Raw genomic sequence first — 11,136 nt, 5'->3', positions numbered from 1 at the left:
TACCTGAAAAATAAATCTGTTCCAGATCTTTTTTTTAATTATTATTATTATTCTTGAAGGTTATTTGCTGAAATGATTGCATACTTTTTCAATGCAAAAAATGTTGGATTACGTTGATCCCGTATGGACACTTCCAAGTAATACAAGTCTAAAGGGTATTTTGTGTACTTTAAAATAAAAGCTGGATAAGTTATCGGTGTGTGCTACTGTTTGAACTCATGAGCTTGTGAAAATTCTTACATTTGGTATATTTTTTTAATGTTTTGGTGTCAGTGCCTCCCGACGATAAAAGATGTGCTATCTTTCCTTGGTGGAGCGAACAATCACAGATAAGATGGAAGCTTTTTCGAGTTTTTATCGAAATGAAACGTGCACATGTTTAAAGAAAAGCATAATCAGACACATTCGCAATCTAAAAACCGGTGAAACTTCCTGTGATGTTTTTGAAGACTCCTGCTTGCGTATGTTGTTAAGAGCAGGTGTGTCGACAAACACTTGGCTTCACTGTGATATTTTGTCAAACCAGAGATCAGAAGTAGTTTGTGAAAAAGGCAGAGTTTACCTGGGAATTTTAAACTTCTGAGCTTGGCAGGAAGAACTGGGAGACAGTCGAAGCAGGAGTCAAATTTACCGCCAAGCTCAAAGAAAACACTTGAATGTAAACTTTCTCTCGCTGGTGTGCGACTGGTCGCTTACAGAATTTACAAAGGACATTCCAAATCATCTCAAAACATTAGCAGGGATTCACAGTGTTGCTCACAGAGCCTCCCTAACATGCCACATAGATTTGAGAATGAACATTTGATTTCACTAAATAGTCACATGAAGTAAGTGGTGTGAAATGCAGACGACCTGTAGGTGAATTTTGATCAAACTTTTGTCTGGAATTTGTGTGACGTTCCTGTGACATTTGCGTAACATGCAAAAAAGTTCAATTCAGTGTTCCAAAGTGATCCTCACAATCCAAATTAGGTTGGTTAATGGTAGAGTGCAGCTTGCCAAATATTCTCACAAGTCTATTGGAGAAGTATGTGTTGAGCAGTTTTTGATCGTCCCAGTTGAAGTTACGGTAATGCGGGTTGTAGTGATGACCAGGTTCTGCATGTAAAGAGGCGCCACAGAGAAACTACATGAGCATTAAGAGTGAGGTATTTACATTAGACTCTCCAGAATCGAGGCGTTAATCATGTTGTATTTCGAGATGGAACGAAGTGTAACGTGAAGGTGGAAGGAGGGTCAGTATTTGGTGGCCCTTTTCTTCCCACAGTTCTCTTCTCACTTCACTCTCACACAGTTTTTGAAAGAAATTTGCACAGTGGTTGTGAAGTGTAGAAGTTCTGTGGATACGGGCTTGATGAAATCCGTCTGACTCTTCCTGTAAAGATTACACTCCATTGAGATAGACCCTCTGAGGTTCCCAGTTTCCGGACACACTGTTCTGTCTTTACACTAAAGATAGTTTTGATGACATTGGCTCTATGTTTAGGGTTGCTCTCTTCTGTTTCAGAATACATTCGAAGCCTTTGATGGTATTACTTGATGTATAACGGTGCTTATGGTACTTCCTGAAAGCGCTACGCAGTATGTTGCTGAACAACAGAGTGGGTTGTTTGGGTCTACGTCACGAGGGACTGTTGTCTTTGTAGCTTTCTGTTGGACTTTGCTCTTTCTTCTTAAATGAAGCCACACATATTTCATCTGGCTTCTCGTCACAGGGCAAAGCAGAAAGTCAAGTTGATGTAACTGTGCAGCGGTATTCGTTTCATGTTTGCATTTTTATAATTTGTTTGCGTGAGGAAAAGCTGCATCAGCTATTTGTTTTATTTTTGTTATCATTTGGATTGATCTGAATAACTTATAGTCTTATTGGTTTTATTACCACTAATTGGTGAAGATTACTTCCATGGACTTGACGGTGTACAACAGGCCAGTTAAATTGATTCAGATCAAATGCTGATTGGTGCTTCTGTGAAACGATCTGTAACTTTTCAGAAAGTCTTCAGGCAATGTTCCTCCAATTCAGAGTCAACAGCTTTTAAAAGTCCACCACTAGTCATAACAGGCAGAGATTGCATTGCACATCAACTGAAACCAGAACGGCTCAATCGCAAAGGGGCAATCAGGAGGACTGTGGCTACAAACTGTTGATGGGTGATGGGTGAAGTTTTGCAGGTGTGCAGGATGTCCGGCACCGGAAGGGAACGTCTCACAAACAGCACGCACACTGTCAAACATAAAGAACAGATAGAGGATGTAAACATGTGGTAGTGGGGGACAAAATACTGAAAACACAAGGGGACATTACAGAAATATTGGCAGCTGCCGGACATGACATTTTTTTAGTTGATGTTGAGAACATAATTTAATGAAATTTAAAAAAAATTCAATACATTAAAGTCTAAGATATTGTAAAACGAGGTTGCAAGGTGGCACAGTGGTGAGCGCCCTCGCCTCATAGTGACAATGTTGTATGATGAATTGAATTGAATTGAATTGAATTGAATTGAATTGAATTGAATTGAATTGAATTGAATTGAAATCAAATCGATATCTAGGGTGTTTCCTGCCTCCGCCTTTAGTTCCCTGGGATTGCCTCCAGCATCCAGTAGAATTAAATATTCAAAATATTTTTAAAACTAACAATTACATTATCTAACTTGTTAAGATAATTTCAAAACAGGTCTTTGCCCTTCCTATTCATTGTCATCGGTAACACATCATTTATTATCACATAAACTCCTGAGGATCAGCAGGCACCCTTTGCTGCACTCTTTAATTCAACATAGTTACATTAAATGGCACTGGCAATGTAGGAGTACAAATTGATGCAAACCGTGCCGTGTGATGCTACTTGTTTCAGTGAAGCATGACATGTTACACAGTCTCTCTATGCTCAGCTTTGCCATCTGGGTGCTTTCCTATTCTGGTCATTCCAACCCTAGGGCAGAGCTTCACTCGCTTTCTCCTCCTCCCTCAGACTTGCAGTTTCAGGCTCACCTCCAGACTGTGTGTTTAGTCGCTCACACAACCCAATTACCGTAACTGTAACTGCTGACAACAAGATTAAGGTAATAGATTGATTTACACATTTGCTTTTTTGTTCCTTCTCCATCCATACTTCCGCTACAGCGCTTATCCTTTTTTGGGTCACTGGGCGCTGGAGCCAAACCCAGCCTACTATGAGAGAGAATTATACACCCTGGACAGGTCGCCAGTCCATCACAGAGCAAAGACAGAGAGACAGAGAACCGTGCACACTCACATTCACAACTAGGGGCAATTTAGGGTCACCAATTAACCTCACATGCATGTTTTTGGACTGTGGGAGGCTTTGTTGTCATAAGATGGATGAATACAAGATCAAAATAATATATATGTTGATGTTCAAGTTAGTGTTTATGGACTCAAATACAACTGTCCAATTCTTGGCTATCCCACTAGTTTCTGTCCTTAACTATATAGTTTTACTTTATTAACAAACCTCATCTAAGTTTGGTGAATGAATGAATGAATGAATGAATGGATGAATGAATGAATGAATGAATGATAAGAGGTCCCCATACTCTATAGATTTTATCTTCATGTCGTTACAACTTAATTACCTTCGCCAACAAACATAACCTTCGTTGGGGCGAAGGTTATGTTTTTGTCTGCATGAATTTATTGGTTTGTATGTATGTATGTATGTATGTATGTATGTATGTATGTATGTATGTATGTATGTATGTATGTATGTATGTATGTATGTATGTATGTATTTTACCAACTTACCAATTTTACCAAAAACTATTAACCCGAATCAAATGAAAATCTTCAGTGATGATTTTTCTTAAATCAAGAACCAATCGATTAGATTTTGGGATCTATTTGGGTAACCATTTTCTGAAGAAATCCCCCAAAACGGCAAAAAAAATGTCCCATACAAGGCGGATGGCAGAGGCACCTTATGGAGGAGATTGGAGGAGATTGAAGGTTGAGAGGAAACTCAAACAGGTCAGGATATAAAAGTTCTTTGGACTTATTCCTACTCCTTTTGAGCGAGATTGTCTTGATTTGTTTTTCTGTAAAAAAAAAAAAAAAAAAAAAGAAGTTTGCACTCCTTTGCTGCTCAAATGGCTAAATAAATTAAATGAAAATAAATGAGATCAGCGTCTGTTGCAATGCAGACACTGAAATCAAAGGAGAGAGAGGCAGGCACACAAAATCTCCTTGCTCAGGGACCCCAGGTGCTCTGTTTCCTGTGCACCTGAAAGCTCTGGAGTCCGACTATTGTCAGGACATTGAACGCAGCAGCAGCAGCAACAGTGCGCGCATCGGTCTCCATAGTAACCACGTTAAAGACACTAATGGAGGACACTTGCGAAAGGTTTGTCTACAACTACAACAGACTAACAGCTGGATTTCTGCTTCATAATCGTGTTTAAATTAGTTGTTGTCATGGTTGATGTGAACAGAAATGCATTTTTTAAATTTGTATAAACAGGCAGCTATTTAAATATTATAAGTCGTGAATTTTTACTGTTAAAACACATTTTAAACTATGGGATTAAAGTAATGAACACAGTTTAGAATGGTAAAATTACAGTTATATCTATATTAATTTGTTGTTCTTTCTGATACAGAAAACTGCCTTACAAGTGGGGTTTGGTCACGAGGAATCCTTTGGGTCTATTTCACAGTGTTGTGCTTGCCCAGGATGTCCAGCAGATGTAAGTCAAAGCCACACCGCTATGAGAGTGACGTCCACAGGCTGCTGCTGGCTGCTGAAACTGGGCAGAAGGCTGATGTCCTGACCTACACCTCGGGCCATCTGGGTCCCCGCAGCCTGAACCAAAGTCGGCCTCGTGCAGAGACAAAGCAGCGTTTCTGGAAGACGAATGAGAGTCTAGAAGAAACCCCAACACCCCTGGCACCGCAGAAAAGACAGACAAAGAGATCAGCTTGTGTGAAGAAGAAAGAAGAGGAAAAGGATGCCTCGGAGTTCACCTCTGGCACTACTTTGGTAGAGTCTGGGATCTTGAAGCCAAGCCAAGATCAGGCTACTGATTATTTATCACATGAAGGCACAAGAGAAGATAAAACTCTTTCTAAAACAGATCATTCTTCCTCAGAGTCTTTACCACTTCAGCTTAGGACTTCTACCCAGAAACAAAATAACTCCTCATCTGATCTGGAGGGGAGTTCTCACGTTAACTCCAGTCACTCTGATGGCATGAAAAACACCAGCCAGCATGAGATGAAACAGCAGTTTGGCCGAGAGGTTATAACCAGTGAGAAGCTCTGGGCCGGGGTCGATGTGGCTGAAACACATGAGAGGAAACTCAAAAAGGTGAGGATGTTTTACACAAACAAGCACATCAGGATCAAAATGTTTTTCACTAATTTCTTTTTAAAATATCCCAATTTTTTATTAATTTTTTTTAAAGTGTTTGTCCTGAAATGTTGCTTTGACACTTGGACAATTTGCATTGCAGACGAGCACAGACTGTAATGACACATATTACCTTGGTAATGATGCGTGTGTGTGTTACTGTCACACACAGGAGGTGAAAAAGCTGGCAGCAGAGCGCAGGCCCAACAGAGACCGCCTGGCGGTGTTCAGTGACGTCTTTGATGATGTGTGTGAAGGCTCGCCAGTATTTGGACGCATCCTGAGGGAAATTAAGGTTTTTTTTTTTTTTTCCATTTCTTCCGTACCCACTAGAACATTTTTAGCATGTGCAGTCAGATGTAATAGAGCCAATGGAGAATGAGTCCCTGGTGCTGCAAGTACAAGTAGAGCAGCCGCCGGAACCTGGTGGCGAAGCAACGGGGAGCAGGTCATCAGAGGACAATGGTTTTATGACCGTCCACTCTTAGGATATGTCCTGCAAATTTGTTTTTGGCACAAAAATAAATAAATAAATATTTGCTCCCATTGGGGATAGAGCAGTTTTAGTGGCAAATAGTTTAATTGATCTGCATTGTTGTAGTTTGCACAAAACCAAGAATGTAAATGTTAATGTGAGGGATTATTGTAGAATTTTCTGATTGTACCACAGAAGGACACACTCATGATATGTATCTAGCATTTAAAAATGTGCAAACCTCTACAATGTTGGGATTTATGGTTGGTTATTAGCATATAATTACTGTAAGTAACAGATTACTAAAAGTAATAAATCACTGGAAGTAATTTATGAAAAATTGAAATTATTAATGGAAGTAAATGGTCATTTACTCATTAACAACTCCTAAAGTAATTGAATAATTACTTTAAAAATGAAAAACATTTTTTTATCAAAAATAATTTTTAATAAAAAATTTTTTTGATTTGCATAAATTTCTTATTTATGTATTAATAATAAATCGGGGCACCACCAGATAAACTGGAAATAGCTAATACCAAAATATCAGTCTCGTTTGTAAAAAGTTTATTTAAGTTAGTTAATATTTCTGCATAAAATATAACAATCCTAAATAGAATGGAAGGTGTGAGATCCGAGCACAGACTGTTACAAACCAGTGAATTGTCAACAATAAATACACAATAATCACCAAGAAGCGTACAATTCAGCTAACAGGCGTTTATTAATAAAAATGTATTAATTCATAAATAATTCGGAAATCATCTCATAAATCAACACATTCAAATAGCAAACGACATCTAACACGGAGATCTAATCTATTAAACAGCAAACACTATGTACAAAGAGTGTGTGTGTGTGCGTGGTCTGGAGTGACGAGGGGGTGTAATGACCTCGAACGTCCACCAGGTGGAGGCAGACGTCGGCGGGTCAATGCGGTGACTGTGACGACCACTAGGGGCGTGCGGCGGCGTGCAGAGGGAGCGCGCAATGACTTGATGTGTCCACCAGGTGGATGTCAAGAGGGATTGCGATGACCCACGCGACCACTAGAGGCGTTTGACTCGCTCTTTCTGGGGACGCGGCGGTTGCTTAGCGGCCAGATAAACAAGACGTCCGTCGAGCGCGCATGCGCAAGGGCGGTCTCGGAGCGAGTTAGTCTACCGAGGGCGTAACGAACGGGCGGTTCCGTGGGCCCAGTTCTGAGCACCTGAGTCCTAAGTGGAGGTCGGGTCCTGCAGTTAGAACTCTTGTGATCAAAACAGTTCTGCTCTTGCAGCAGCTAACAGATAGTTGTTACATGCAGTGAATGGAGAAAGGGGGGCGCATATCTGCGGGTTAGTGAAAGAGGGGGAGAGATGAAAGAGGATGAAGACAAGAGAAAGACAGAGAATTCTGTGGGGCTCGGTTCCGAACCCTGGTTCCTCCACACAGAGCTCCCAGTGGGCCTGGAGCTCACTCGGACCTCTGGTTCTGAGGTGGAAAACCAGAGTCCTGGACTTGGTTGGTGCGGCCTTCTGAGCGGCACATGGAAACACATTGCATTTTCAACAGAACATCGTTCTAACTATTCTCTGCCCAGACAAAAGCTCTCACCCTTCTTGGTTTGGTTCTGGACAGCACTGTCCGTGGTGCTGTTGGTTCTGGGAGGCTGTGGTGACTGGTTGTTCCCGGGTCTGAATTCAACGTCCTGAATTCAGAGGCCTGAATCCAGCTGCAGCAGTGGACAGCAAGGCAGTTGAAGGAGGAGAGGAGAAGAGGAGACAGTGGCTCTGGTCTCCAGAATCCCCCAAAAAGGCAAAAATAGAGGAAACAGAAGATGTAGTCCGAACTGGGTCCTGCTCGTCCAGCGGGCTGGTGTTGGTTCTGTCTCTTTGTTTCTGCTTGGTGCTCTCTAATACCATCCTGATGAGGGAAAGAGATGTCTGTCCCTTGATGGTCAGATTGAAAAGCAGAGAGTTTTGGTAGGAAGTGAGTCTCACCAACTTGGGTTTGGACCCCTGTGGTGTGTTCGGGTCAGATTCAAGCATCCTCATTGGCCACTTCCGGGGTCTGGCTCGCTCCCCTGCTGTTTTATGGCCTATCTATTGTAGCTGGTGTTTTCCTTTCGGGGGACAAACTTTGAGAAACAGTTCACTGAATCTTCGGCCCCAACATCAATAAATGAGCAGATCAGTTCCACCTTCACTCTGACTGGAAAGTTTGTTTGAGGGTTCGCTATTCTAAATTCAAAGTAGAGCTACGTCAGTGAACAATGGTGTGAGGCATACAGTTCTTTTCACAAAATTTGGAATTTAATTTTTTTTTTTCTGTGTGTTTTCTTCCTCTCTAGACTGAATATGATTTGTATGTCAACCACTTGATGGCTTCACACTCGTCAAATCCCAACATGGTAAAGCACACTAACTATCCTATAATGACTGCAGATGAGAATAGCAAGCAAAATTGAGTCATACGCTGTATAAAGTAAGAAACCTTAAGAGTTACTATATCTGAATAGTGTTTTAAGTGACTACAGTTTTCTTCTGGAATGACGAAAACAGGTTTTCATTTTCTGTCAGCAAGCACAATGTCCTCATGTTACCTGTGATTAATTATAGTCCTTCATGTTTTGGAAAGATTTTATTTTTCCACTTTGGTTTGTAATGATTGTCAGCCAAGAAGCCCTCCAAAAGAGAAACATTTGCTCCTGTATTTCTGGGGTTTTTCCCCATACTTTTCAAAACTGCACCTATAGCTCATTCACACACAAATAGAATGTCAAATTAAAGGACTTTGAACAGGGGGGGGGTCTCTCTCTCTCTCTCTCTCTCTCTCTCTCTCTCTCTCTCTCTCTCTCTCTCTCTCTCTCTCTCTCTCTCTCTCTCTCTCTCTCTCTCTCTCTCTCTCTCTAAGTACTGAATTCAAAACTTTTCACTGTTCTTGGAACAATCTGTAAACATTTATTTATTTATTTTTTTTTAATCAGTTTTCTGATATTTTTGTTGTCACATTTATTTATTTTTTAGGAACAAAAAGCTGCTCCTCTAGATCTTGGTTCCCTCAAAGTGAAGGAAATGGAGTTGGAGGAGGCTGAAAATGAGGTTTACAAGCTGGAGCAGGAGGCCAAAAGAGCTCTAGAGGAGAATAAATGGTACTACAAGGATGCCAGGAACAAAGTATACTGTATATCTTAATATAGTAGACAGTTCACATGTTATTTATTTCAACATGTTTATTCTTTTATAACTCCAGGGCCCGAAGTGAATTACAGAACATCCAGGGTAATAAAAGTCCAGAGGACACTGATTTGACGTGTGAGTCTCAAGACTGCATCTGGTACATAATCATAAGTGAGCCACATGTGAGCATTCGCTGTATATCCCTCTGCCAGTCAAGTGCACATGCTAACTTTTAAATATTGTTCGTCTGTGGTGTGAACGGACTGAACAAATAATCACTTTGTCATGCCAACAGATATAAAGAGAGTTTTGTTGCGCCAATGAGTCAGCTGTGACTTCTCATCGCCCACAGGCTGGATTCGAGTAACAAATCCAGCATTATTCACGACAGTGCACTCATGTTTCTGTGTTGGAACATCCCTGTCAGGCCTGCGGGGCGCTGCCAGCGGCGGCACTGACTGTGTCCAGGTCAGGAGGCTTCAGGTGCTGCGTGTGTGGGAGGAGGTCCAACGGTTGGAAGACGAGACGGAGAACAAGATGGTGTCCACTGTTATAACCACCAACGCTGAGAGGAGCGTCAAAGACAAAAAGGTGCCGTGGAAATTCTATTCATCTTGGCATGTTTTAAAAACAAGCTTCTGAAGATAACACCTCAATTATATTTTTTCTTATTTGTTTATGTTATATTTTCCTCCAGATTGAGATAGTGACGCTCATCGCCTCAAATGAACGTCTCCAGGTCATCAATAAGGTCAGGGACTTTCTCATTTTAGTGCATTCTGATATGTTTGCTCTATGGTATCATAGAACGGATTGCATGCTTTGCTTGGTGGTTGATTAACAATGGTTTCTATTTTCTCTTTTACTTTTAAGGATCTGGAAGATCAAATCAATGCAGTGCTCAACAGAGAAAAGGCGAGCAGGAACATCAGACGGTATGTGACACATGACACACTGCTTGTCACACTGGACTGGTTTGGAACCTTTTCTCACTTAAATATAACTTTTCTTAAAACAGGATGTTGTGGGATGAAATACACGGTGATCTACAATGAATGACTTCGTCTGCCAATGAACCAGGGAATCATTTCTTCACATGAAAGTTTGTACTATATGACACAAGGGAGAAGAGGCATACAGAATGTAAGCACTGTAATGTATTATTTGAATTCAATTATCAAACAATGTCAACTCTGACTGGATCTCTTCAAAAGCCAGATATGCTTGGACAGAAACCATTTATACTTCCATGTTTTGCATTTCGGACACACCAACCTCAACCTGTCAGATATAAGACTGGAATATGTTTTTTCCCTTTACTGACGTTCAGCAGTTTAACTACAAAGGCAGCAGATCTTATTATTGTTGTCATTTCATTGATCGCTTGATTGATTGGTAACCAGCCCAGAGGTTTTAGCCTATACTGTATAAAACTGGAAGATTGTCTTTTTTTGCATAATATTTAAGCCTTTTCTTAAAATATTGATATTATTACATGTAATATTGGGTTATGCCAGCCAGGACTTTGTCAGGTTCAGGACTTTGTCGTCGCGCACGCACGCAAACGTACACAAGGTTTGAGTGGCACTATCCTTTTTCAAACACAAGAGGGCAGCAGAGACATGTGTAATGCGACAACTGGGACAGTCCGCTGTGGTTTTCTGGCCTTTCTGTGAAATCTAGGCACTCTTCTGTCTCAATCACATTGTTTCAAGGTTGCCACATGTTCTGCAGTTGCGCACGTTAAAATAAAACATAGCAGATGAATAAAGCCATTCTCTTTGTCTCTTTACTGATTTAAATCTGTCATGTCAGTCTGTGACCTTTATCAAACACACTGAGGACAGTTTGAAGTTTTCCGTATCTTGTGAAAGGTCACAGAGGAGAAATGTCAGCATTAGATGTGCAAAGTGTTAAAGGGAATAAAATAATTTCCTCAAGGGTCGTGTTTCATTTGATTCGAGCCATAAAGATCCAGTTAAAATATCAAAACTGTTATGAGGGTATTCATTTATTCTGAATGGGAGCATCATAGATAATGAGAGGATTAGCAGAATTACAAAAGCTTCCTTTGTATTGATTGGCAGTGGCCTTTGCCCCTGACACGAGGGCATGCCTCGCTGTCTGTT

The 11,136-nt window shown here is 40.8% G+C and overlaps 1 protein-coding gene across 1 annotated transcript; it reads left to right on the top strand.

Annotated features, from left to right (window-relative positions):
- Positions 1–4,696: 4,696 nt before the first annotated feature.
- On the top strand, positions 4,697–10,283 carry LOC308120437 (uncharacterized protein C6orf118-like; the record flags this gene model as incomplete). The annotated part of the gene is made up of 8 exons (XM_080481049.1): positions 4,697–5,002; positions 5,544–5,666; positions 8,179–8,238; positions 8,855–9,011; positions 9,435–9,598; positions 9,705–9,758; positions 9,881–9,942; positions 10,026–10,283. The coding sequence occupies 8 exons, from the start codon at positions 4,697–4,699 to the stop codon at positions 10,060–10,062; spliced, it is 963 nt and encodes a 320-aa protein (XP_080337175.1). The 3' UTR covers positions 10,063–10,283.
- Between the last annotated feature and the right edge of the window lie 853 nt (positions 10,284–11,136).

This window comes from Lipophrys pholis (assembly GCF_963383615.2).
Source record: "Lipophrys pholis genome assembly, chromosome: 15".
Classification (NCBI taxonomy): domain Eukaryota; kingdom Metazoa; phylum Chordata; class Actinopteri; order Blenniiformes; family Blenniidae; genus Lipophrys; species Lipophrys pholis.
This window is presented reverse-complemented; position numbering and strand designations above follow the sequence as displayed.